Source organism: Phocoena sinus, chromosome 21, assembly GCF_008692025.1.
Source record: "Phocoena sinus isolate mPhoSin1 chromosome 21, mPhoSin1.pri, whole genome shotgun sequence".
Classification (NCBI taxonomy): Eukaryota; Metazoa; Chordata; class Mammalia; order Artiodactyla; family Phocoenidae; genus Phocoena; species Phocoena sinus.
Window position 1 is genome coordinate 10,936,430 of NC_045783.1, and position 22,333 is coordinate 10,958,762.

General features: G+C 49.6%; 1 protein-coding gene across 1 annotated transcript in view; it reads right to left on the bottom strand.

Annotated features, from left to right (window-relative positions):
* DLGAP2 (DLG associated protein 2) overlaps positions 1-22,333 on the bottom strand; it is a 145,789-nt gene that overhangs the window by 14,797 nt on the left and 108,659 nt on the right. Inside the window, exons 6-9 of the mRNA XM_032618450.1 lie at positions 11,896-12,245; positions 10,953-10,994; positions 4,956-5,041; positions 2,912-3,327 (exon numbers count right to left, since the gene is read on the bottom strand). Of these exons, the coding sequence (XP_032474341.1) occupies positions 2,912-3,327; positions 4,956-5,041; positions 10,953-10,994; positions 11,896-12,245 (894 nt within the window). The remainder of the gene's footprint in view (positions 1-2,911; positions 3,328-4,955; positions 5,042-10,952; positions 10,995-11,895; positions 12,246-22,333) is intronic.

The following is a 22,333-nucleotide window of genomic DNA, read 5'->3' on the forward strand; positions in this document are numbered from 1 at the left end:
AAGCCTTCTCGGACTTTCCCTGCTGGCAGCATCTCTCAGGCTCCTGGGAGAGTCTTTTAAAAGCACTGGATCTGCACTGCTCTTTCTACACTTTATATTTCTCACTCGCCATGAGCAGCTCTGCCCTGGTCTTACTTCACCCCTTCTTAGGTCACTGCAGCTTCCGTGCTATACACTCCTTTTCGTATCCACCTGCAGTCTATCGAACGACTCATAGTATGGGTTCAGCAAATATCTGCTGGGTGTTTCCAAGATACAGAGAGTCCAGAAGAAGGTCCCAAAGGTGCCAAAGAGGAAAAAAACTTGTGTATGGAAATACAATTGAGGGACGGCAGAAACTCCCTTCCCTCTCTGCCTTGTTGAAGGAAAAATGTGTTCTCCGGATGTCCAGTAATAAGACAACTGAACATCCTGAGTGATGGACTGTTATTGTTGATGTGGGTCACTGCAGATCATCAAATCGTATTTTAGACACAGTACACTTACGGCATTACTCCCAGAATTTTCTTGAACGCCCCAGTGGCAAGAAAATCATAACTTAGGACAATGCTTCAGCGCTGAAGCCTTTTAATTTCACCTCTTAATTTCCAAGGGCTGAGGCAAAACCAAGTATGTATTTTAAGGCTCAGGGATTCTCTCTGGACCACAAATGGGTGTCACAGATTCAGAGAATCAGAATGAAGTAAACGGCCAGGGATAGGGGCTCCACATTTTCTAAAAGAGCAGAAGAAGACAGTGTTAGGATACAAAGGACAAGTTCCCAGGAGTGGAACATCTGGATTGAAGAATGTCGGGCAGCGTGGTGGGAAAGCACAGCTTTTGACAAAAGACAGCTCTGACTTTGAGCCTGGATTCCACTGCTCTACTCTGTGGAATGTGGTGCCAGATTTTAAGCTCTCTGAACCTGTTTCTTTACTTCCATAAAGGCGACAGTATTTTCTAGGTATCATGATATGCTGAGCCCTTGAAGATATAAGTGATGCCCTTAGCGTAGCCCTTGGCACTGCGTTCAGTACATGACGGCTTCGGGATTTCTTTTAAAAAACATATCTTTAAAAAAAACTATAATCCTTGATAAAATCAAAACTGAATTAATGGTACACACTAAATATGGAAAACCATGACACGGCGGGTTTTGCTCTGTGTTGTCTTACAAACACAGCAAGGACTAAAGGCCTCCGTCTCTTCCACGCACAGAGGGAGACCGGAATCTTGTGGATGTGTCCTAAATGGTGTAAATCCACATGATTCTAGAATAAAATGCTACAGACATACTGTGGGGTAAGCCCTGACAAGGGTTACCTCTTGCTGAACTGTCCCCCCATCTCCTCCCCTTCAAAGGCATTTCATGGAGGAACCACAGGGTGTAGGAAACACATCCCCACTCATCAACCTCAGGCTCACGTCTTACAAGCCCCGAGGACCGCTCACCAAGCCCGGGCTGAACGCGGGGGTGTATACAGAGCGGGAGCTGACAGTCTCCTTCAAATCCCGGGTCAACTCTGGGTAAAGGGTATAAATCCCTGATACAATTCAAACGGTTTCGCCCCGTTGAAGCACATACTGACAAGTGAAGAAAGGCTGCGGGAAATGAGGGATTTTTAAACATCGGATTGAGCGCAGTCACCGTCGGCTGTGCCCTCGGCAGGTGACACGTGTGGACAAACGCATGGGGGCGGTGTGACTTTGGCAGCTACATGCAGCGATGCCGCATGGCCGGGGCACAGGCTATACTTCCTCCAAAACCCTCAGCGTCTAGTACCCACTCCGGTGAAGGAGGTGTGGGGTGTGATGACTGACAGAGGGATGTGGGAGAAGAGAATTGGGGATCTGAAGGCATGGCACTCTCCCCCTTTCTTCCTAAGTTAACAATGTACATTTTAACAACTCAGGATCAAAACACCAACCATTTTCTTGGACTCCTCAGTGGCCAGGGCCACTGTGTCTATAAGTTACCGTCCTGATACTTTCATCCTTATGCCTCCACTGCCAGGATTATTGACATATTCTCCTACAGCAGAGTTCTGGACATGCAGTGTCAGGGCGACATTTCCAAGGACATCAGGTGTGCTTTTGAACTTCAGGATTTATAGTGATCTAGCAATTGTACAAAGGACTTCATGGAAAAAGAAAAAATTTAAAAGAGCATGCTTTGTCGAGGTAAGACATTCAGAAACGCCTCTGTGAAACTGTATTTGGTAAAGACAAAATTTGTTAGTTGTATGTACGTTGCAATCATTCTCGTGGTATTCTTGGTCTATAAACAAAAGTCAGGAGGTATCTGTTTCGAAATCAACACAGCAATTCATAAAGGATGCTGCTTCCGGACAATCCTGACAATAAGTTTCTTCAGGGAAAGGGGAGGCTGGTGCCTTTCTGCGCAAGAGCCGGAGACCCACCTGGCATAAAGGGTTGGGAGCAGATCTGCGCTGCCCACACGAGGTCGGGGAACTTAGGTCCCCACCCGCCCGGGGATGGGGAACCGGGAGCCGCCATCACCAGCTGGCTGGTTAGTCGTCTACCGCAGCCAACGTTGCTTTGGCATAAAGCCAATGCAATTTCTTCTAAACACGGGACAGTCATGATTCTAGAAAACAGCTGAACTGCTCCATATCAAGTCTTTGCCAGAATTCAGGAGAACCGGCACGTGGGACACGAGATAAACTGCATCCCTGTGAGCACAAGCCATCCTGTTATCCAACAAACAAAACAAAACAAAAGGATGCCCTTTAATACTCTAGCGATTGCTTTTCTGCTCGTTTACTGTGTCTGAGAATTGGGGGGAGGCAGTAGGAAGCCCACTCATTTAAATTTACTCAGGGACCCAGGGACTCTGCCTGGGGATTCTGCCATTTGTGTTACGGCAACATCAAGAGTGTCTACAAGCCTCAGAGGAGACCTGGGCCCTTACTTTCCTCCGCGAGGTCGTTCTCCTCCGCTTCCCTCTCCATCTCTTTGCACCAGCCTTCCATCCTCTTTGTCTCGCTGTGCAGCAGCTTCAGAAACCAAGCGCCGTCCCTGTGGCACGGAGACACGCGGCCGCCATCCACCGTGTCCATGGACGGCTCCAGCCAGGGGTCGGGAGGGGGCAGGTCGGCAGTGTCCACGGGGGTCCGATAGTCCTCTCGGTAGCTGAAGAGCCCCTGGGTCCGGACGGTCCGCACCGCCCCGTACTGGGTCGGGGTGCTGGGCTCCGAGTGCCTCTGGAAGGAGGACCCGAACTGTAGGCCCTTGTCCTCCGTGGCGACATGTCCTGGGAAGCCCTCCAGCTCCAGGTCCGCCTGCACCGCGGCCGTCACGCTGTTGGAACGCTTAAAGCGTCCGCACCTGCAAGGGAGGCAAGGGGGACAAATGGGGCCTTTGCGAGGTGGCCTCGTGTAGCAAAACCTAGATGCACTCATCAGGAGTGCGCCTGGGCCACAAGCCGGCACCTCGCAGGGAAGACGAGTGTTTTCATCTCTATTACAAGCACTTTGGTGCTTCATCTGTGGCAGAACACCATTTGGCTTTGCAAACAATGAACCTCTACCTTCTACCTAAGTTTCAATGTCTAAATAATGCCCACTTAAGACTTAAGTTTATTGTACGACACAAGGAGGCTTGATGTATCCCGTGAAGCCACGATCTTGGGGTGGTCACTTGCCTTTCAGAAAGACGCTACAAGTTTACTGTCTTCTGTTTGTGGCATACACGTAAAACGAAGCCCTGCTGCTTCTTTTATGTCTACAATTCCTTTAAGTAATAACATCTGTGTCCTACTGAGTTTTGGTGGCTATTCCTATCACAGCTTAGGACATGAGTTTCTCCTCCTATCTGAATAATGTAATATCATCCCAATTTTGTCTTTTATGCAAAACAATGAATCCAAATTCTGACCTCGGCAGGTGTTCAAAAAACATTTTCATCGTATGTATTTAAATGTCAGTCATCCCACACAGCCAGTTACTGAAATGACTGGCAGAAGTGAGCTTATAACAGGAGTGCAGATTTTGCTGGTGAGAACTGTGTGTGTGTGTGTGTGTGTGCGCGCGCGTGCGCACGTGTGCATGTGTGTCTGCACATCCAAACTTTGCCCATGCTACGTGTTTTGGCTCCGCAGTAACTGGCCCCCCAGATGGCACACAGCTGTGAGTACAGCTGGTTAATGGACCTGCCACCATCTCCTGCCCTGGAGGCAAAGGAGCTGAGAACAAGCCACCGCGGGGGAGGGAGACAGCCAGCCCAGGTCCCCAGGTACAGACGACGACGTGCGGGTTCTGAGAGCTTGGCATCCTGGGGAAGCCATCAGTTTGTGTTCTGAATTCCTTGGCAATCAAAATCTTTGCAGGTTGGTCCTAAAGCCCTCCACCGTGAGCGAATCACCGGGGCTTCACGATGTAATGTGCCCATCAAAATTTGTGCTTATGAAATTTACAAGATATGCTATTTTAAATATAAAATAAAATAGTCATCCTGTTTTTGTTACAAAAACAACACTCCTGTAATGGACTTCTCTGTGTTTGACAGTTTGAGGGGTTCCTTTGAAGTGTCACAGTCCCAGCACAGCTAAGGTCTTAAACTTCTTTCAATCTCCCTCCCTCTCTGTCTTTCCTTTTACTTTTAACATGATAAGGTGAGAAAACCTGTGTTTGTTTCACCCTCAGCCTGTTTTTTCCCTTTGGATAAAGGACTGTAACATTCAGAGCTGCCAGCCCCCCTGCTTTCGTAGGTGGTAAATTACTTTAGAAGAAGCGGGTCCCCTGCCGCTTGCAGAAACAAGGCATAGGAGGACGTTAATTCACACTTAGAATGATATACGTTGAAAAGTATAAAGATATGACCCTGTTTCCTGGCCTGAATTATTGATGGTCAAATGGCCTGAATTATTGATGGTCAGTGTCGTCTAGACACTTGCAGTCAGGTTACAAACCAAGAGCCCCGCTTGGGAGATGGCGGGTATTTGGGGGGCTGGTTACCGTTTCTCGTTCTCCACCTGCACGCCAACAGACTGGTACTCCCGCAGGCCACGGCTCTCCGTGTCAGAGTCGGTAGCTGTTTCCACCTAATTCAACACAGAACACCTTATTTTAGAACCGAGACAAGGGACCTGGGTCAGGGACTATTTGTGTGTGTGTATTCATTTGTGGTAATTAATTATGTATCTGTTTAATTAATGCAGAGATGCACTTGACCCAGGAAAATGACAGAGAGGGAAATGCACTCATAGTGGTGTAAGTTGCTACTGTGTTTCGTCAAATTCTGTGTCACCACTTGAACTCAACACGGCACCTCAGTCTTTTAAATGTATGCAAATGAAATGGCTTTGTTTCGCTCCGGCAAAAAATAGGCTCGGTTAGATTGCATTGTGAGAGGACTTAAAAGCTCTTATCACACCCTACAGGTACAGCATGAACCAGAGAGAGCTAACAAAACACACACGCGATTTAATTGGACTGTGCTGATGGCTGCATCCACATACAAGAACACACGGAAGGAATTTAGGCATTTACCAGGAGCACCGAGGCAACCTCTCCATCTGCGCCTACACAGAGCTGTCTCTCTTTTTGCTAACGATGTGCCCAGAGCAGGGCGATGTCAGAACAGAACAGAAATCGTACATTCTACACACAATCCTTATGGCGGCTGCGCTTGCCAAAAAGTCTCCCCAAACCCAAAGAAGCATTTATGATCACCACTGGTGTCAAGTTAACTCATGAGAGAATTCTAGTAGCGCAGGTTTTCTAAACAAACAAACAAACAAACAAACAACCCCCCACCTGCCCCGCAAACTCTCAGTATGAAAAGTCTGCAAAACCAAAGGTTAGTTTAGTCAAATATTATCCCAGCTACTACACTGTCCCTTTTCCTTTTCACAAAGAATATTGCCTATTGTCTCAAAAGGACTTTTGACCCCAATCCACAAATGTCATAACTAAACTGTCAAACACATCTTTTCTTAAAAATATTAATGATCGCTGCAAAGGTAAGATACAAACCATTAAACGAATAATCAGGACGCTCTCCTGTGAGTTATGAGAAAAAAGGTGTACTTAACAATCGTGCCTGTAACTTGGAATGCCCCTCGGCTAAGCCTTTGTCACTGGGGGCTGACTCATTTTGTGGTGAGTAGAAGTCGTGGTACTAAGAGCGAGATGGCATTGGTTTTCCGCTGACCCCGCACCGGGTACCATGCTAAGAGCAGACAAGTGTTACTACACCTGGTGCACGTGATACCCTGTGTCGTTTCCAGCCACATCGAACACTGAGGAATCAGAGAAGGTGAGTAACTTGCCCAGGGGTGCGCAGCTTGTCGGGGGCAGAGCCATGCTCTGCACTGATCCGCTGTGGCCAGAATTAACATGGCCACGTGGAGACCCTGCAGCTCCCGGTGGGCTGTGGAGCTGGGGACAGCAGCCGGGGGCTCCCCACTGTTTATTGGTGTAACTCTGAAAACATGCACAGAAGTCATCTCTCATTTGTGTTGCATATTTTGGCGGCTGGAACAGGAAATAGGTTGACTGCAGGGGGAAACGTGCTTGAATAAAATTCCTAACCTTGCTATTAATCACCACGTCTTTTGAGTTTCAAGTGGGTCATGGCTCACATAAATGTTACCTTGCTGGGTGGGGAGACTGTTATTGTTTTACACAAAAAGATTGCAATAAAAGTTAATATATTAAAAATGTTACCCCATGTCAGTGCAAAAGGAGCTGCCTTGTGCTTTAACTGCTATTCCACTCTATGGCTATAACCTGATTTATTTAATCAGTCTTCAGTGGAGGGATAATTTGGTTATTACTAGTTTTCTGACATTGTCAATGACACCGCTATAAATACATGTCTGCACGTGCATGGACTTTGGTGACTATACTCCCAGCCCATGTGGTGGCTGAGGCAAAGGTATCCCATTTTACAATTGTGGTAGGTATTGTCGAATTTGATAGATACATAATATGGGTGAAATTGCTTCATTCGTATAGTTTTAGAGAGGTATTTGTAATGGAAAGAGCATTAGCTTTTCATCATAAAAATGTTCCAAGTATTTGCCTTACTTTTTCCAGTCTTAGGATTCTGGTCTAAAGAAGTCACCTCGACTTCTAACAAATTATAAGGTGACACGTGGGGACAATAGGAGGCTAGGAAAGTAGGATAATAGTAACATATGGTACGTTTTCATTTCTCATGACACAGAATAGCTGTGCAGCTATGAAAATGATGGCTTAAGAATGACACCACGAAAGATGCTCACGATACAATGTCTACTAAGGAACGTAGACTAGCAGGTGGCGTGAGCGGTCAGATCACAAGACGTGTGTGCACACATCCAACATACACATCTTCACAGGTACATAAACATGCCATAAAGTGACGAAAAAATACAGCCAACGTATCACAAAATGCTTTTTTCTTCCTTTCTCCAGTGTGTACGTTTTCTCTTATAATTCTCTTATTTTTACAGTGAATGAGGAAAAGCAGCTTTGCAGGCAGTCAAATCCTGCCGCTTGCCGGCCGTGTGGTACTTGGGTAAATCTCTTAAATTCAGTGGAGTCTTTTCTTCCTACTCTCAAAAGCGAGGGAAGCGCTGGGCACCTGGCCTGATTGACGTAAGACTCTTTGGGTGGAGCCAGATTCAGCTCAGTTTCTCCACAGCACATCTAATGCTCTGCCCTCCCACGCCCGCTTTTAAGATCATCAGCTATATTAACGATAAAGTATTAAATTCAAGGAGTTTATATTTAATGACTTTTTTAGATTTTACAGTGTTTGTCATATGAAGCCTTTGTCAGAAAAACATGAAGACAGCTCTACTTTTCAGAAGGTAAAGGTGAAGGGGGATATGATCCCGTGGTACAAGGCCAGGGTGAGCTAAATATGTATCATTTCAGAAATCCTGGGACAGCTCTATGTAGATGGGGAAAAAAAAGTAAATTTGGGACACAGAAAATGAATTACTGTTTTGCACGGTGGAAAGGAAATCAAAGGGATCTTTTCCCGAGAGAAAATTCTGCCTAGGAGGGTGAAAGGATTGTAAAGGTTTGGAGAAATATATGCGTACATTCATTTTTTTTTTACAAGATCCATGGTGTTCCAGGCATTGAGAAGAAAGATGAAATCAGCAAAATCCCTGTATTTTAAGCGAACTCTCTGTGAAGCAAACGCTGTACTGGAGGTGCTCACTGATGAAAGGGGAAAGGACCACCCCATCACTGCAGTGAGTGGTGGGCGCCGGGATCCGGAAGCCCCCGCCTCACTCTCCCCGGGCCTCAGTGGAGGGACGGGTGCTGAGCCTCGGGCCAGGAGGAGCAGTGGGAAGGGCGGTCCCGCACAGGCCAGTTAGGGAGCAAGGAGTTTGGTGTGGCCGGTGTGTGTGTGAGTGCACACGTGTGTGCCTGTACACGCCTGTACGCATGTGTGCAGCGCACGCATGTACACGTGAGCGCACACGTGTGACTGTGCACGTGTGCGCGTGGCCCGCGTTTTCGGGAGGTGAAGGCTGATCGCCCGTAGTTGGAAGCACCAGAGAGAAGCAAGCTGTCACCAGGATATTTGCTGGAGCTCCAATCTCAAGTTTTTGCTCTAAACTGAGCTTATTTTAGGCTCTGCCTTCAAAACTTCACACATAGCAAAGTGGGTACATTGCTTCCCATACAAAGTCCCCGCAGTTCCCTCAGGGACTTATTACAAGTCCAACAGTTAAATATGATTTGCCAGCCCTGCTCTGTGAGATGCTTGCAGCCCCCGCAGGAGCAGTTAGGAAGGTGGGGGTGGGGGGAGGGAAGGCTTGCTGGAAACGTGAAACGGCTGGGACTCCGAGGGCGTCCTGGGTCAAGGTAAATCAGCATCACCACAGAGAGGACGTTTAAACCCAGTAACCAGCTGGTGACACCGCAGAGTGGGAATCGCTCCCATTTTAGAGATGGGGTGACTGAGGCAGACGGGATTGAAGGATCCCTGACATTAAACCACATCCCAGGGTCTGGGAACAGTAAACGTGTTCTACAGAGTTTCACACGCGCACACACACACACATACAAGTAGAAACTGCAATAACAGACAAACCACAGATAAAAACAAAAGTGAGCACAAAGAAAATAGCTAAATGTCACCACCATCGTGAGGAAAAGTGAGGTAGGGCCAGGTGTGGGCTCCAGGTGAGAAGACAGGTGTGCTGGCCGGCATATGTCACCAGGAGGGACCCAGGTGTAGTGCACACCTGCAGGGCCTGGGGCAGGATGTCACGAGAGGAGCCCTGAGCTGAGCCCCTGAGGACCCTACACATCAGTGCTCATCCTGGGCCCGGGCTCCAGGGAAGGTGCAGGCAGGAGGGCGCACTCTGCTCGGTGGGAAGGACAGTGTCTGTACAATGAACAGACTCTGCACTGTCTAAGTTTCCCCGACAGCTGTAGTTCTGGGGACCCGTCAGGTCCTGGTTCTGGCAGGCCAGGCGGGAACCCGTCCCCCCAGCGCTGGACGGGCTCGCAGAACACCAGCCACCCTGCCCTGCAAGCTGAGGACAGCGTGATGGGGCCGGGGGCGTTGCCGCCCTCCACGAGGGGTCATGGGGTGAGAACCACAGCAGGCTCCCGGGGGCGTGTCACCGCAGGACCCTCATTTCTTCCCCTTCTGTGTGCGGCAGGAGACTGCGGGCTGGGGTCCCATCCTCCCCCTGTGGCTGTCGACCTGTAGGCAAGTGACTCACCCCCAGCCTCGGGCTCCCCGTCCCTGACGGGGATGTGGCTCCAGCCGGCCCGTGGGGCTCCCGTGAGGATGAGGGCAGCTCGGGGCGGGGCTGGGACGCAGACTCAGCAGATCCACACGTGGCCCCAAGCCAGCCCCCTTCTTCGCCCTCAGCGTCACCTCTACATTGTGCCCCGCCCACCCTGACGCCCTCGAGCAGTCTTCTAGAGCTTTCTAGGCACCTAGGGGTGGTCCTTCCATCGGCTCGGTCTTCACTTCATCCCTCTTCCCCCCTGTGCCCTCGAGCTGGCGCCCCACACCCATCTGTCTCCCAATTATCCTGACACTCGAGTTTCTTGGACGACATCTTCTTTGGCTTCCAGCTCACTTCCCTTGGCCACCGCGAGGTGACAAGCTCGCATCGTGCTGTGACATGCCACCAGGAGGAAAGCGGAACCCCTGCATTCGCACGCTTGCCCACACTCGCCCACCGACACTGACCGAGAGCTCGCTATGTGCCAGGCGCTGTGCTAGGCGCTGGGTACCAAGAGGCGGCAGGTGCGCCCGGCCGGCACGCGATGCGCAGCTGGGGGCGGGTCCGGCGAGGCTGGTAGGGAGGGTGGCCTGGGCAGAGCGGGGCACCTTCTGGGGAGAGGCACTGCGGCCGGAAGCAGAATGGGGCGTGGGGGGGGGGTGGCTCCTGGGGTGACTTGCAGGCAGGAAGTGGTGGCCGGATAAACTCGCTTTATGGGCGTCTGGAATTACCTGAAATTATCTGAATTACCTGGAAAGTTCCCGCTATTTTCGGGTAAGTTAGCAACTCCTCGTGTTTGGAAGTCGACCCTCCAGCCTTGTTTGTGGCTGGGTGGGCCGTGCCCCTGTGGGAGGGGGCGGGTGGGCAGACCGGGGGGCACACGTGCCCAGGAAGGTGACCTCGGCCTCCTGAGCTTGGGGGCCTCACAAGTCTCGTCTGGAGACGTGAGTCTAACGGCAGAGTGACCCCCGAGTGAACGCCAGCTGCCCCCGTACCAGTACCCCCCGCCTGGCCAGGCCTCGGCTGCAGGAAGTCGCCTGCCCGTTTGAGCCCCAGTTTCGTCCTCATCAGAGTGGGGCTGATTCTGTGTCAGCAGGGGATGCAAGGGTTCCCTGCAGGAATATGGGAGCACCTAGCATAGAGCCTGGCATATAGAATCAGGACAGAGAGAGGTGACATGAGCAGTTGTATGAATAATCCAAAAAGGGAGAAAAAATAAAATTCATGCGTACTTGGCTTTGGAGTATATTTTGGTACTTACATCTGACCTTGGGTATGGCTGATGCTCTGGGAATTCAGAATCCTAAACAAAACAACGAAGCCACAGTGTGGAGACCGGGTTCAGAGGACCCAGACCAGCGGGCAGTCTCCCCAGCCTGCGTCCCCCGGCCCCCGACGCCCAGGACACGGCTCCCCTCTCACACCTGCTGAGCTCGCAGGCCCTCCTCCCTGGCGCCAGGGAAGCCCTCGGCTGGACTCGGGCTGGTGGAGGCGCCCGAGCTCGCCGAGGACGCCACGGGGAACCTGCCTGGCTGGCCGACACCACCTCTTGCAGGGAGTCACAGCAGAAATCTTGGGAAACGTGGTCCGCGCGAGGCCTGTCCTGGGCCGTCCCCGGGTTGGGGCAGGAGCTGGATGGTGCTCTTCCTAGCCAGGCGCCTTCCCCGCCCCTGCACCCGAGTGGACGCGGTGGTGGGAGCTGGCGCAGGGGCAGCCCCTGCGGCCTGAGTGGAGGTGGCTCGGCCCTCAGTGCTCAGAACACAGTGAACCAGAGCTAACCCACCAGCGTCCTGGGGTCGGCGCGGGGACTTTCGGGGTCACCTCGAGTGGCTGTGAGCCCCTTTTTCGTACAAGCAGCCCTTCCCTGTCATTCACCTTTGGTCCCAATGCCCTTCCTCCCCACTCTGTTCGGCCACAAGACTAAAAATCAGGTTTCAACCACAAAACCTCCTTCTTAAGTGTCAGAATAACCTATTTCCATACTCTCCAAGCAGCTGGCAGCCCCTGGAAATGCCTGGGGGGGGCCCTCCGGGTGGCGGGTGGGCCTGGCCGGGGCATCCCGCCCGCTGCACCCACAGGCCGGTCTCCCCTGAAGGCCGGGCCCAGGATCTGGATCCTCTGGCCCCGGCGGGGTCCCTGCGAGGGCCCGGGCCAAGGCCAGCAGTGCTTGGTCTGTGTCACCGTGGGGGGCACGCGGGAGGTACCTGGACCCCGATGGAGGAGCGCCGGCTCTGGAGGAAGCTCTCAGCCTTGGACACGAGGGGGGCCTTGTCACTGGTCCGCGCCGAGCCGCCCTGGCCCTCGGCGGCATGGCGCTGGGCCGCGGCCGTCTCCAGGGCCAGGCTCATGGCCTTGTTGCTGTCCAGACTGTCCGTGGAGTTGTAGAGGCCGCGGCCGTCCTGGGGCCACGGGGCCATCCTCTGGGCGCGGCTGTCCTGGTAGGCGTCCTGCGTGGACTCGGTGCTGCTCTGTGCCGTCACCGAGATCAGAGGCTTGGAGGTGGCGCGGGGGGGTACGGGCGGTGGTGTCTTTTTGTAGTTGGTGTAGGACACGGCTGGAAGAGAGACAGAGGCCCGTCAGCGGGGCCGGGTCCCCGCCGCCCGCAGGGAATCTGGTCCACGAACGAGCCCTCCCTTGGCCACTGGGCAGGTCTCTCCCCGACGTCTAGCCTAGCAAAATGAGGCAGAGTGTGGGGAAAACCCTTTATGCTCAGAGAGAGTCGACAGGGATGTGTGTATAACCGCGAAAAACTATAAAAACACCCCCAAGTCCAGCAGAATAAGTAACGTCTGACTCAGCGGGGCAGAAGGAAGCCACACCATCGTCTACACGCCGGTCAGGGTAGCAGGCGAGACGCTTATAACTCCAAGTTAAAAAAGCGGGGCCTACTCGATTCTATCCAGCCTAAGATGCAATATATTGTAAAGAAAACCTGTGAATGGAGAAAGATGAGACGCACATTTTAACCACGGGCATCATTCCTACCAACGCTTCTGATGAATAGGTATTCTTTTAATCACGGAGAAAAACACACAGTATCAGAAAGCTCTTTGCTCCCCATAAGTACACACTCCCTGGGTACAAACCGTAGGAGGCAACTGAGAGGGGACCCGGGTCTCCACGTCTACCCGGTTCATAACCACCACTTCGCCTCCTCTGAGCCCTGCACACACTGGAGTTCTACACATGACGCTGACAGTAAACCCCCCAAAGAAAATAAGTGCAATTCGACATGAAATGATATTAAATGCCTCTTAGAAGGCACCCAAAATTCATCAGATATATTTGCTGGGCTCTGGGTGTTACCAATTTTCACAGCAGGAATATATCACATCTGCTCTGAAGGAATGGGTTTTCCATAGGTGCTGGTCGTGTTTCTTTACCTGGAAGGAAGGATTGGCAGAAGTGTTTCCGAGAGGGACCCGGGCACCCTCATCACCACGCAAAGCACGCACACCCACGCAGGGTGCAGGCGTCGGGGGCTGTTGGCCTGGGGACCAGACGTGCCCAGGAGGATGGCCTGGGAGGGCCGAGCCTCATCCGTGAGGACAGACGGAGCAGCTGTTTCCTTTCAGGGCCTCCAGACACTGTGCCCGGGGATCACCATCCTGCTGCTGTGTGGAAATGCACCATTTCCTCTCCTGTTTGTGGGGACTTCAACCAACATTCCTAACCTTTACCCTCTGTGCCAGTGATTTTTAAATCTGCGTGAATGGATTTTCCCAAGAAATAAAGCCTCAAATGTCATCCCAGATGAACACAGGCAAATAAAACAAAATGAGTTTGTCATGTCAGGGTGATCTTAAGACATAACAACTTCGCATGAACATTTATGAAATGCACACATTTTCGGAAGGATGAATGCGAAAGAGGTGCTGAAGGGTAGGAAACACAGGGGGGCACACGATCATTAGAAAAATGGGCTTTGAATATGGTTTACACCCGAGAAACCTCTAAAAGCATTCTCTTTAAAGACACTCACCAAGCTCTAGAGGAAAACTGTGGAAAGCTGACTTTATTCAGGGCTTTACTGTGGGAGATTCCGGTGTTTAAGGAAAGGCTCCCAACCTCCAGCACTTACCACTAGTTGCTGTTCTAAATAAGCCCGAGTCTGGAGGCTGTGTCGCCAGCCGAAGGAAGTGGCCCTCCCGGACGTGGGGCTGTGAGTGGCTCTTCCTGTTTCCCCTGGAACGTCATCCACACCCCAGGGTCCTTGTGCCTCAAGTCCGCTTCTTTAGGGCACCTTCAACATCCTCTCAGCAGGCCTGTCCACCTGCGCTGTCCTAGTGGCTAAAACACTTTGGTTTAAGGAGACCTCTGTCCATCTGGGTTCAGTCAATCACAAGGCATCCACCACCGACCCTGTGGTCCCTCCTGCCCTGGTCCCGCCCTCTGTCCTGTCCTCTAAAGCCTGCAAAGCCTTGGGACCGCCAGACCTGCTCGACACAGCCTTTTAACCTCCCTCGCACACCTACCGTCGTGGCCCTGCCAGGCCCCCTCAGAGCACACCCAGGACTGAACGGGCTTGCTGAAAGCCCAGCATCGTTCCCATGGGGCCCAGGTCACTAGGACACAAGGTCCTAGGAGTCAGGGAGCCCGGCCCCGTCACCAGGCTAAGGAACTGCTCCAAGAGAGGAAAACTGCAAAGCAAAGAATACCTGCCTCTTCAAGAACGTTAACTGGTGAATGTTTTATAAAAACATGCTGTCACAGACATAGAGAATGGACTTGGGACACGGGGAGGGGGAAGGGTAAGCTGGGACGACGTGAGAGAGTGGCATGGACATATATACACTACCAAATGTAAAATAGATAGCTAGTGGGAAGCAGCCGCATAGCACAGGGAGATCAGCTCGGTGCTTTGTGACCACCTAGAGGGGTGGGATAGGGAGGGTGGGAGGGAGACGCCAGAGGGAGGAGATATGGGGACATATGTATACGTATAGCTGATTCACTTTGTTGTACAGCAGAAACTAAGACACCATTGCAAAGAAATTCTACTCCAATAAAGATGGTAAAAAAAAAAAACCAAACACGCCGTCAACCTGTGGATGCTGTGACTCCGGATGGTTGGAGTTTGCAGCTTCTTCCCCGTGGGCATGAAAGTCACCGGCTGGAGAGCGCGTGGAGAACAGGGAACCCGCCTGCACTTTTGGTGGGAATGTCAACTGGTGCAGCCACTATGGAGAACAGTGTGGAAGTTCCTTAAAAACTAAAAATAGAGCTACCATATGATCCTGCAATCCCACTGCTGGACATATACACAGAAAAGACAAAAGCTCTAATTTGAAAAGATACACGCATCCCTATGTTCGGAGCAGCATTATTTACAAGAGCCAGGACACGGAAACAACCTAAATGTCCATCGACAGAGGAATGGGTAAAGATGTGGTACATACATACAATGGAATATTACTCAGCCATAAAAAACAATGAAATCTTGCCACCTAGAGATTATCACGCTAAATGAAGTAAGCCAGACAGAGAAAGACAGATATCACATGGTATCACTTATACATGGAATCTAAAGTATGACACCATGAACTTATTTACAAAACAGAAACAGAGTCAGACATAGAAAACAAACTCATGGTTAACAAAGGGGAAGGGATAGATTAGGAGTTTGGGATTAGCAGATACAAACTACTCTATATAAACTAGATAAACAACAGGTCCTACTGTATAGCACAGGGAACTATATTCAATATCTTGTAATAAACTATAATGGAAAAGAATATGAAAACGAATATATATGTGTGTATCTATCTGAATCACTTTGCTGTACCCATGAAACCAACACAACATTGTAAATTAACTATACTTCCATAAAAAATAAATAAATTTTTAAAAAAGAAAGGGAAATCTCCCATATTTCCATTCTGGTTCTTTCAGAGCTACAGTAAATCTTCCTTGCTTCAGACATAAAGTGATGTAAGTGATGTAAGCTGCCTTCTCTCAGCCTCAGTTTGCTCATCTGTGAAAGGGAAGCAGCCACAACGTCACTTATCTGCGGTCGCGAGGATGACGGGGAACAAAGCTCACGCAGGGGCGGCGGAGCGCGGTCTCGGGGAGGGCGGCCCTGACAGCGGAGGTCGCTTACAGCTGCTCATGGCTCCTCCCCCAATGGATAGAAAGACAAACACCCACAGCAACCAGCACTCGGCGCCACCTCATTTCTTCGGAGGCTGTTACCAGGTCACCGTAGGGGTGTTTATGAGACACAGCCTCGGGGAAGAACGATCAGTGTGCACCCCGCCAGGAGCACACCCAGGGGCACGGCTACAACTGGGAGAGCGTCTCTGTGGCCATCTGAGCTCTCCATCCTTTAGCCTCATGGAAGCTGCAGAGCAACCTTGCCCATTGATGGCACTTGTTCTTCCATTTCCCAGATGAGAAAACGGAGGTTCCAGTATCTTTAAACATTTTCCTGAGGGCAGCCAGAGAGTCAGCGGCAGGACGGGACCCAACGCCCCCCCAGCTGCCGACTAGAGAGACTCCTTCCTCCTTTCCCTGACCTCGACCCGGCTCAACCTGCTCTAATCCCTGGGGTATTCTGGATGGGACCCCTGCATCTAATCCCCCGCCATCCTCTGAGGCAGCTGTCCTCAGGTAGGCAGTGTAGACTCGGGTCCTGGCAGCCTTGCCGGCTGCTTTGCACCACTGGCTGTGGAGTTCCAGGGCTGCCACGCTTCCACGATCTGTTCCAGGGGACGACCACGTGACGTCCCCCCAGAACGTGGGGCTCCCCTGAAGACATGTGGGCCGACGTTTAGCTAAGTGGCCCAGGGACCGTTCTGGCTGAACACGTGAGGATTTCCCGCCCCCTGGGATCCAATCACCATCTTCTCGATGGGGGAAGTATGTGCAAGGGTGGGACAGTTTTAAGCCCCCGAATGTATTTATCACTTGTCACTTGATTCCCCTTGAAATGGCTCCAGTGAAAATCCAACACATACATTTATAATGAAATAAATAGGCGCTACCTAACGTTTTGAGAGTAAATTTACACAAGTGAAAGAAACACATTCAGAAAACACACATAAAAATTTCCAGGCACCCAGACATCAGATCCATTAGTACACATTAGTACAGAAGTCCAAATGGGATTTGTAGCTTCAGACGTAAGACAGGCGTTTAACACACATTTTGAATGTCCCTTTTGCCACCCTCTCAGGCCCTATAGGCACACGATGTGATCCCTCGTGTGACTTTGAATGAGGCTGTTTACTGCTGACAAGGCAACACTCTTATATTCTTGGTCAACTGCATGCTTTTGAATTGGAAAATTTAAAAATTAAGCGTCGGTTGTCAGTCTTGGGTAAATAAAAATTAATGTACACGAACTACTTTAGATAAGTAAAATAACACGGTGACAGAAGTTTTGAAAAATAAAGTGTATCAATGTACTCGTTCATAAGTCCATTCTTTTGACCAATACATGTTGGTACCTACAATCTCATGGAGTAGAATTGTATATTCTTAAACGCCTCCTTAGAATTAGAATTAGAAGCTGGGAAACATAGTAAAGAAAGGACTAAAAATGCTAATTTGAGCATGTTAATTTGCTGCCACGGATTAAAATAAACCATTATAGGCAACATTTTACACATTCAAGAAAAACATTCGATTATTCAGTTGAACAGTTTAGGTAATAATGAGTGAGCTCATTGGTAGTTACAGGCTGTATCATCTATCATTTTCTACATGTAGGTCAGACAAACATTATATACGAATGAAAATTGTAATTTTAACTTAGCAATGTAATTCTGCCAAAGTGTATACAGCTTCAAAAAGCAGATGGATCAACAGAGAGATTTCGAAACATCCCAAGATTTGTTTCAATAAAAGTGATCGGAGATAAATTTTGAAGTAAAAAATGAAATGATTACTTAATCTTTAGGTGTCTGACGGCCTGACTACTCTATTCTTATTTTTTAATTGTGTCCAGGCAGGAACATTCTTTTGGGTTTAAAAGCCTGTCATCGATCGCTTTCACCATGTGTCTAATGCTGTGAAAACCCCTGGAGATTTTCAAGTGGCTTCCTGATTCTAGGGAGAAAGATTAAAAGGCACTTGTGTTTTAATCCATTTCCTGAGTTAGTCTGGACTCTGCTTATGTCTTGGGGATCAGATGAGTTGGTGAGACTCACCCTGAAAATAATGGGGGTGACAGAAAGCAGCGGCTCTGTGACGTGCCTTCCCTCAGTCTTTTGATACCAATGTGAGATTTTGTGCCACCAAGAAAAGGTTAATTACACTATTTAAGATGGAAGGAGCCATGCATATAATACATTTTAGGGAGATTTCTATGAAAATTGTACTAAACTAATAGCAGTGATACTTAAGGGGCATGTTTCTCTTCCCTGTTAGAGCGGAATGAGGACCACGTTAGAGGCAGGTGAAAACCGTACTTTCCCAGATATGTGCGGTATATATATGCGGGATTGAGTTAATCTCATTGGGACCCTTTCTGAAGAAATGGCTCAAAGCCCTGGTCAGAAGGGTGTGAGCCGGGCAGCTGGGGAGAGGCTGCATCTGCTGACCCTGCTGGCCAAGAGAACTGTGCCCAAAACCTCGTAGATGATTTATCCTGATTGCGTGAGAAGGGCCGCATTCCAGACAGCTTTGTCCAACAGCATAGCCCGGAGCCAAATTTAAATGACCTAAACTTCTGAAATATCTTAACACCTCAACTCCACCTAAACATCAGTTCCTCCGCATTTGAGCTGCATTTCAACTGCTCAACAGTCACGAACAGCCAATGGGGACAGTACTGGACAGAGGCCAGAGAACATTCTCATTGCTGGACGGTGCTGGTCTAGAGGTTTTCTCCAGGCAAAGTGGAATCAGTATAAGCAGCCCCCATCTGTTCAACAGATGACATAAAGCAGAGGACATCGGTCATAAGGACTTCCCTTTAGGTCTTCAAAGTGTTGGGTTAGCGAATCTACTGACGGAGAATTTGGAGAAACACGTCTTATTGGAGGTAAACTAACTTGAATGGGATGAGATACACTGCTGCTCAGGCTATACTTCCACATGGCTCTGAGTAATCTCAAATGTGAATACATCGTTACTTTAAATGCGTGCCTAGTTATCCCTCCACACCTGGAATTAGCATTCTGTCATATAAATACGTAATCAAGATAAAACATTTTTCGAAAGTCAGGCATCGCCGCCGTTCTATATGAATGTAACAGCGACACTTAAATTCACTGCACTCTTAATTAGAACTTCAAAGATAACAGCATAAAAGGAATTACAGTCATCAAGCCCATGAATGTCTGATGAGAGTCTGGATACTGGAGAAACCAAACCAAAGGCAAAGATTCGACACAAAAGATTAAAGCTATTTTGACACTTTAATTAATGTTAGTCTCAAAACATAAGTGTAGATCAAACAGGACACAGGAGTCCTATCCCACCGGGGTGCACACAGTGGTTTCCCTAAAGTTACAAAAACTTGCCTGGGTCCCCCAAGTTCTGGGGCAACCTTGATGGGCTGGTGGCACAGACATCTACCTCGGATGTGTTAATTGGCAAGAAATTATAGTCTAACCAGCATCTAACATCTTGCAGACAGTAAAATGAAGTGATGACAGCTGTTTCACGGTTTGAGACACTTCCTGTTTTCATTTTAAATATTTAAAACTCACTTTGCACAAGAAGAACTTGGATTTTCTGAAAAAGAAAAACTGAGAATGAGCCAACTTTTAAGGATGTGAAGAATCAGATAAGTTTCTAAGTACAGAATTCTGAGTGTTCAAGGGCCCAGGCAGTAAACAAAACGGTAACACAACAGGGAATTGATTATAATGACGGTAAGCGCTGAGCTTACAGAGATCAGATAACAAGACAAAACGATGAAAACGTACGGGTAGCAGAGGGTGTCTCTCCCCACCCCGCCCAAATCAAGTGTGACACAACCGTGTCCCGCGTCTTTTGAGAATGGGAGGCTTTAAACTTAGATGAAAAAATTTTTTGAAAAGAATGATTTATTTCAGTGGAAAAGCTGACAGACCAATCACAGGGACACAACTGGGTGACTTGGGTCAATCTGTTCATGGAGAATTTGCAGATCAAGTAGTGGAAGGCGCTGTCCTGTCCTCACAAGCAATATGTGGGCTGCTCTTTGTTTCACTTAGGACGTTTAATCGTGAATAAAGTCTACATTAAAATTGTGCCAGAACTGTATTTTTACCACCAAGATGTGGGAGGGGGTAATTCTTGGGTGGGGTTTTGTTTGATGGTGAAATCACCGATTTTCATGTCTGCTCATGGCAAATAAGGAGTATGTAGCTGTGACCCACTGGAGTTAAAGTATCCAGAGTTACTACACTACTGTCTCTTGACTCAAGGAAAGAAAACGACCTTCCAAAGAAACAATAAATAAAATGATAAAGCCGATGCTACTTGCAAGGGTAAAATCAACCCATAACTTCTGAGCTATTTATACCTACTGATGCTCGGCGTCTAAGGAATACATCCTAAAGATTGTCTACTTCTCCCGGAAAGTTCCATAAGAAGGTTGGAAGACCCCCCAAACCTCTAATACGGACAACATAGTCACAATCTCAAGGTGACTGCAGTAGAAACACAGTCATCGATCCTGACGCACAGGACAAGCGTCAGAGGCATCTTCTGTGTGTGCCGTGTTGAGATCAAGCAGTCAGCTGTGCCAATAAATCAGAGCTCCCGGCTGGGGGCTTCCCGGTGACCTTTCTGAGCCTGCTTGAATCAGTAACCACTAACAGTTTGAGCACGGACAGCTCGTGCGGCCAGGATGCTGGCAGCCACTAGGGGCGTGGGATGGGGTGTAGCGGCTCTGCCTGGACGCAGTGAGACGGCCGTCAGCGGCCATGGGGCTCCAGGCCCCGCTCACCTTCTGCAAAGGATGGATCCAACTCCCTTACAAAGCTTGCAGACCCAGCACAAGGATAAATACTGTGCAAAGACAACGTGTCTGTGAACTCCTGCTTCGTCCTGGCCATGGAACTATATCTGCTCTGAATTCCCCATTAATAATGGGACCCTGAAAACCAGAGGCCTCTAACAGCGTGAAGGGCTCACTGCAGCCTCCGATCTCCAGGAAATCGTGTCCCTCCCTGGCCTGCAGGAGAGGGTGCATTGAGAGGAGAGGTTGGCATGGAGACTGCACAGTGAGTCATCCCCGAGCCCGGCCCTGAGATAAAACAGGGAGGAGATGAGACATGGACCAAAGTGGCCATTTACTGTGCTTTTCAGAAACTGCTGGCAACGTGTCAGTCTGCCAGCTGCCTTCCATTCCTGGGCTCCACCTCCCACGATATTCTTTATTAAAAAGAAAACCTGACTCTGACACCTGGAGCTGGAAAACAGATGACGCAGAGTCTGTAATGAAGCACAAAGAGGTTCTAAATGAGTCCCCACAAAGGGCTGGTTTGCTGATCCGTGCGTCCCTGGGTGTTTGCTGGTGACTGCAGTGTGCTGTCAACGTTACATGAAAAGTTTTATTCTCAGCTCTGAACTCATAACATCAATCACAGAGTGAAAACCACCTGCACTGGGAACAGCGCTACCACCTGAGGGCAGCTCAGAGAGGAAAACATCCCTTACTAATTAACCCGTTTGTTCATTGTTTTCATTAAAAACTCACAACTATTTCTTCAATGTTTAGCACATTCCAGGCCATGGGGACCCAAGAGTGAGGAAATCCTGGCTTTCCTGGTCTTTTGTCCCAGGAGAGGAGACGCTGAGCCAGACGCATCATTAAAACACACAGGATGCTCTAGGTGACAGACTCCAAGTGCAACTTCATGACATGTTTGTGAAAAGTACCACGGTGTGTATAAAACCCAATTGACTTTTCTAGTTTAATATTCAGTTAGCACCAGGTTCATGGAATTATTTTCTTAAAGGAGAGAGAGAGAGAAACACAAACACCTCCAAATTCCACACCTGCATGTTAATGAATGCATGACTAGAAAAAAAGCCAACCTAACTGAAGGGAAAAGCGGAATCATTCAAACGGGACTTCAGAAAAGGAACTCCCTGATCTCCAGTCACGGGCAGGGCTTCTAAGTGCCTGGAGTGTGGGCGGGGCTTGCCGTGCGCGTCCACACCTGCACGACGGCATCCATCTTTCTTCTCCCTAACCTTTCATATTTGGCTCTGATGAGCACAAATCCAGACTGAGACTAGACACAGAAGCTTTTCTGCAGCCTGGAAGGTGCCCAGTCAATCAGGCATTTTCCTGCGTCTAACTCTCAGCGGGGAGAAGACTCCACCTGCCCCGGTGGTTCTGCGGATTCGCGCAGTGAACAAAGACATCAGGGCTGCGTGTGAGGTGTCTGGTAGCCGAGCACTGCAGGCAGGAGCTGAAGGGCCACGCAGACCATCCTCGCGAGGGATGGAAGTCCAGTTGCCCACAGCTGCCTCTGTGGCCTCCACCCTCTGGGCACGCTGGGGCTTTGGGCCTCCCTGACGATGGAGCTGACACCTGACTGAAGACCAGGACAGCGGGGGTCGCTGATCAAGAGCTGAGCTGAGCTGAGCTGGAAGACGCTCTAGCCTTGACGCTGAGGACCCTGGGCTCCCAGGGGACTTTCCCGCTGCTGTGGCAGGTCTCGCTCATTTCTGCCAGCCTCAGGGCTGCCCACTGAA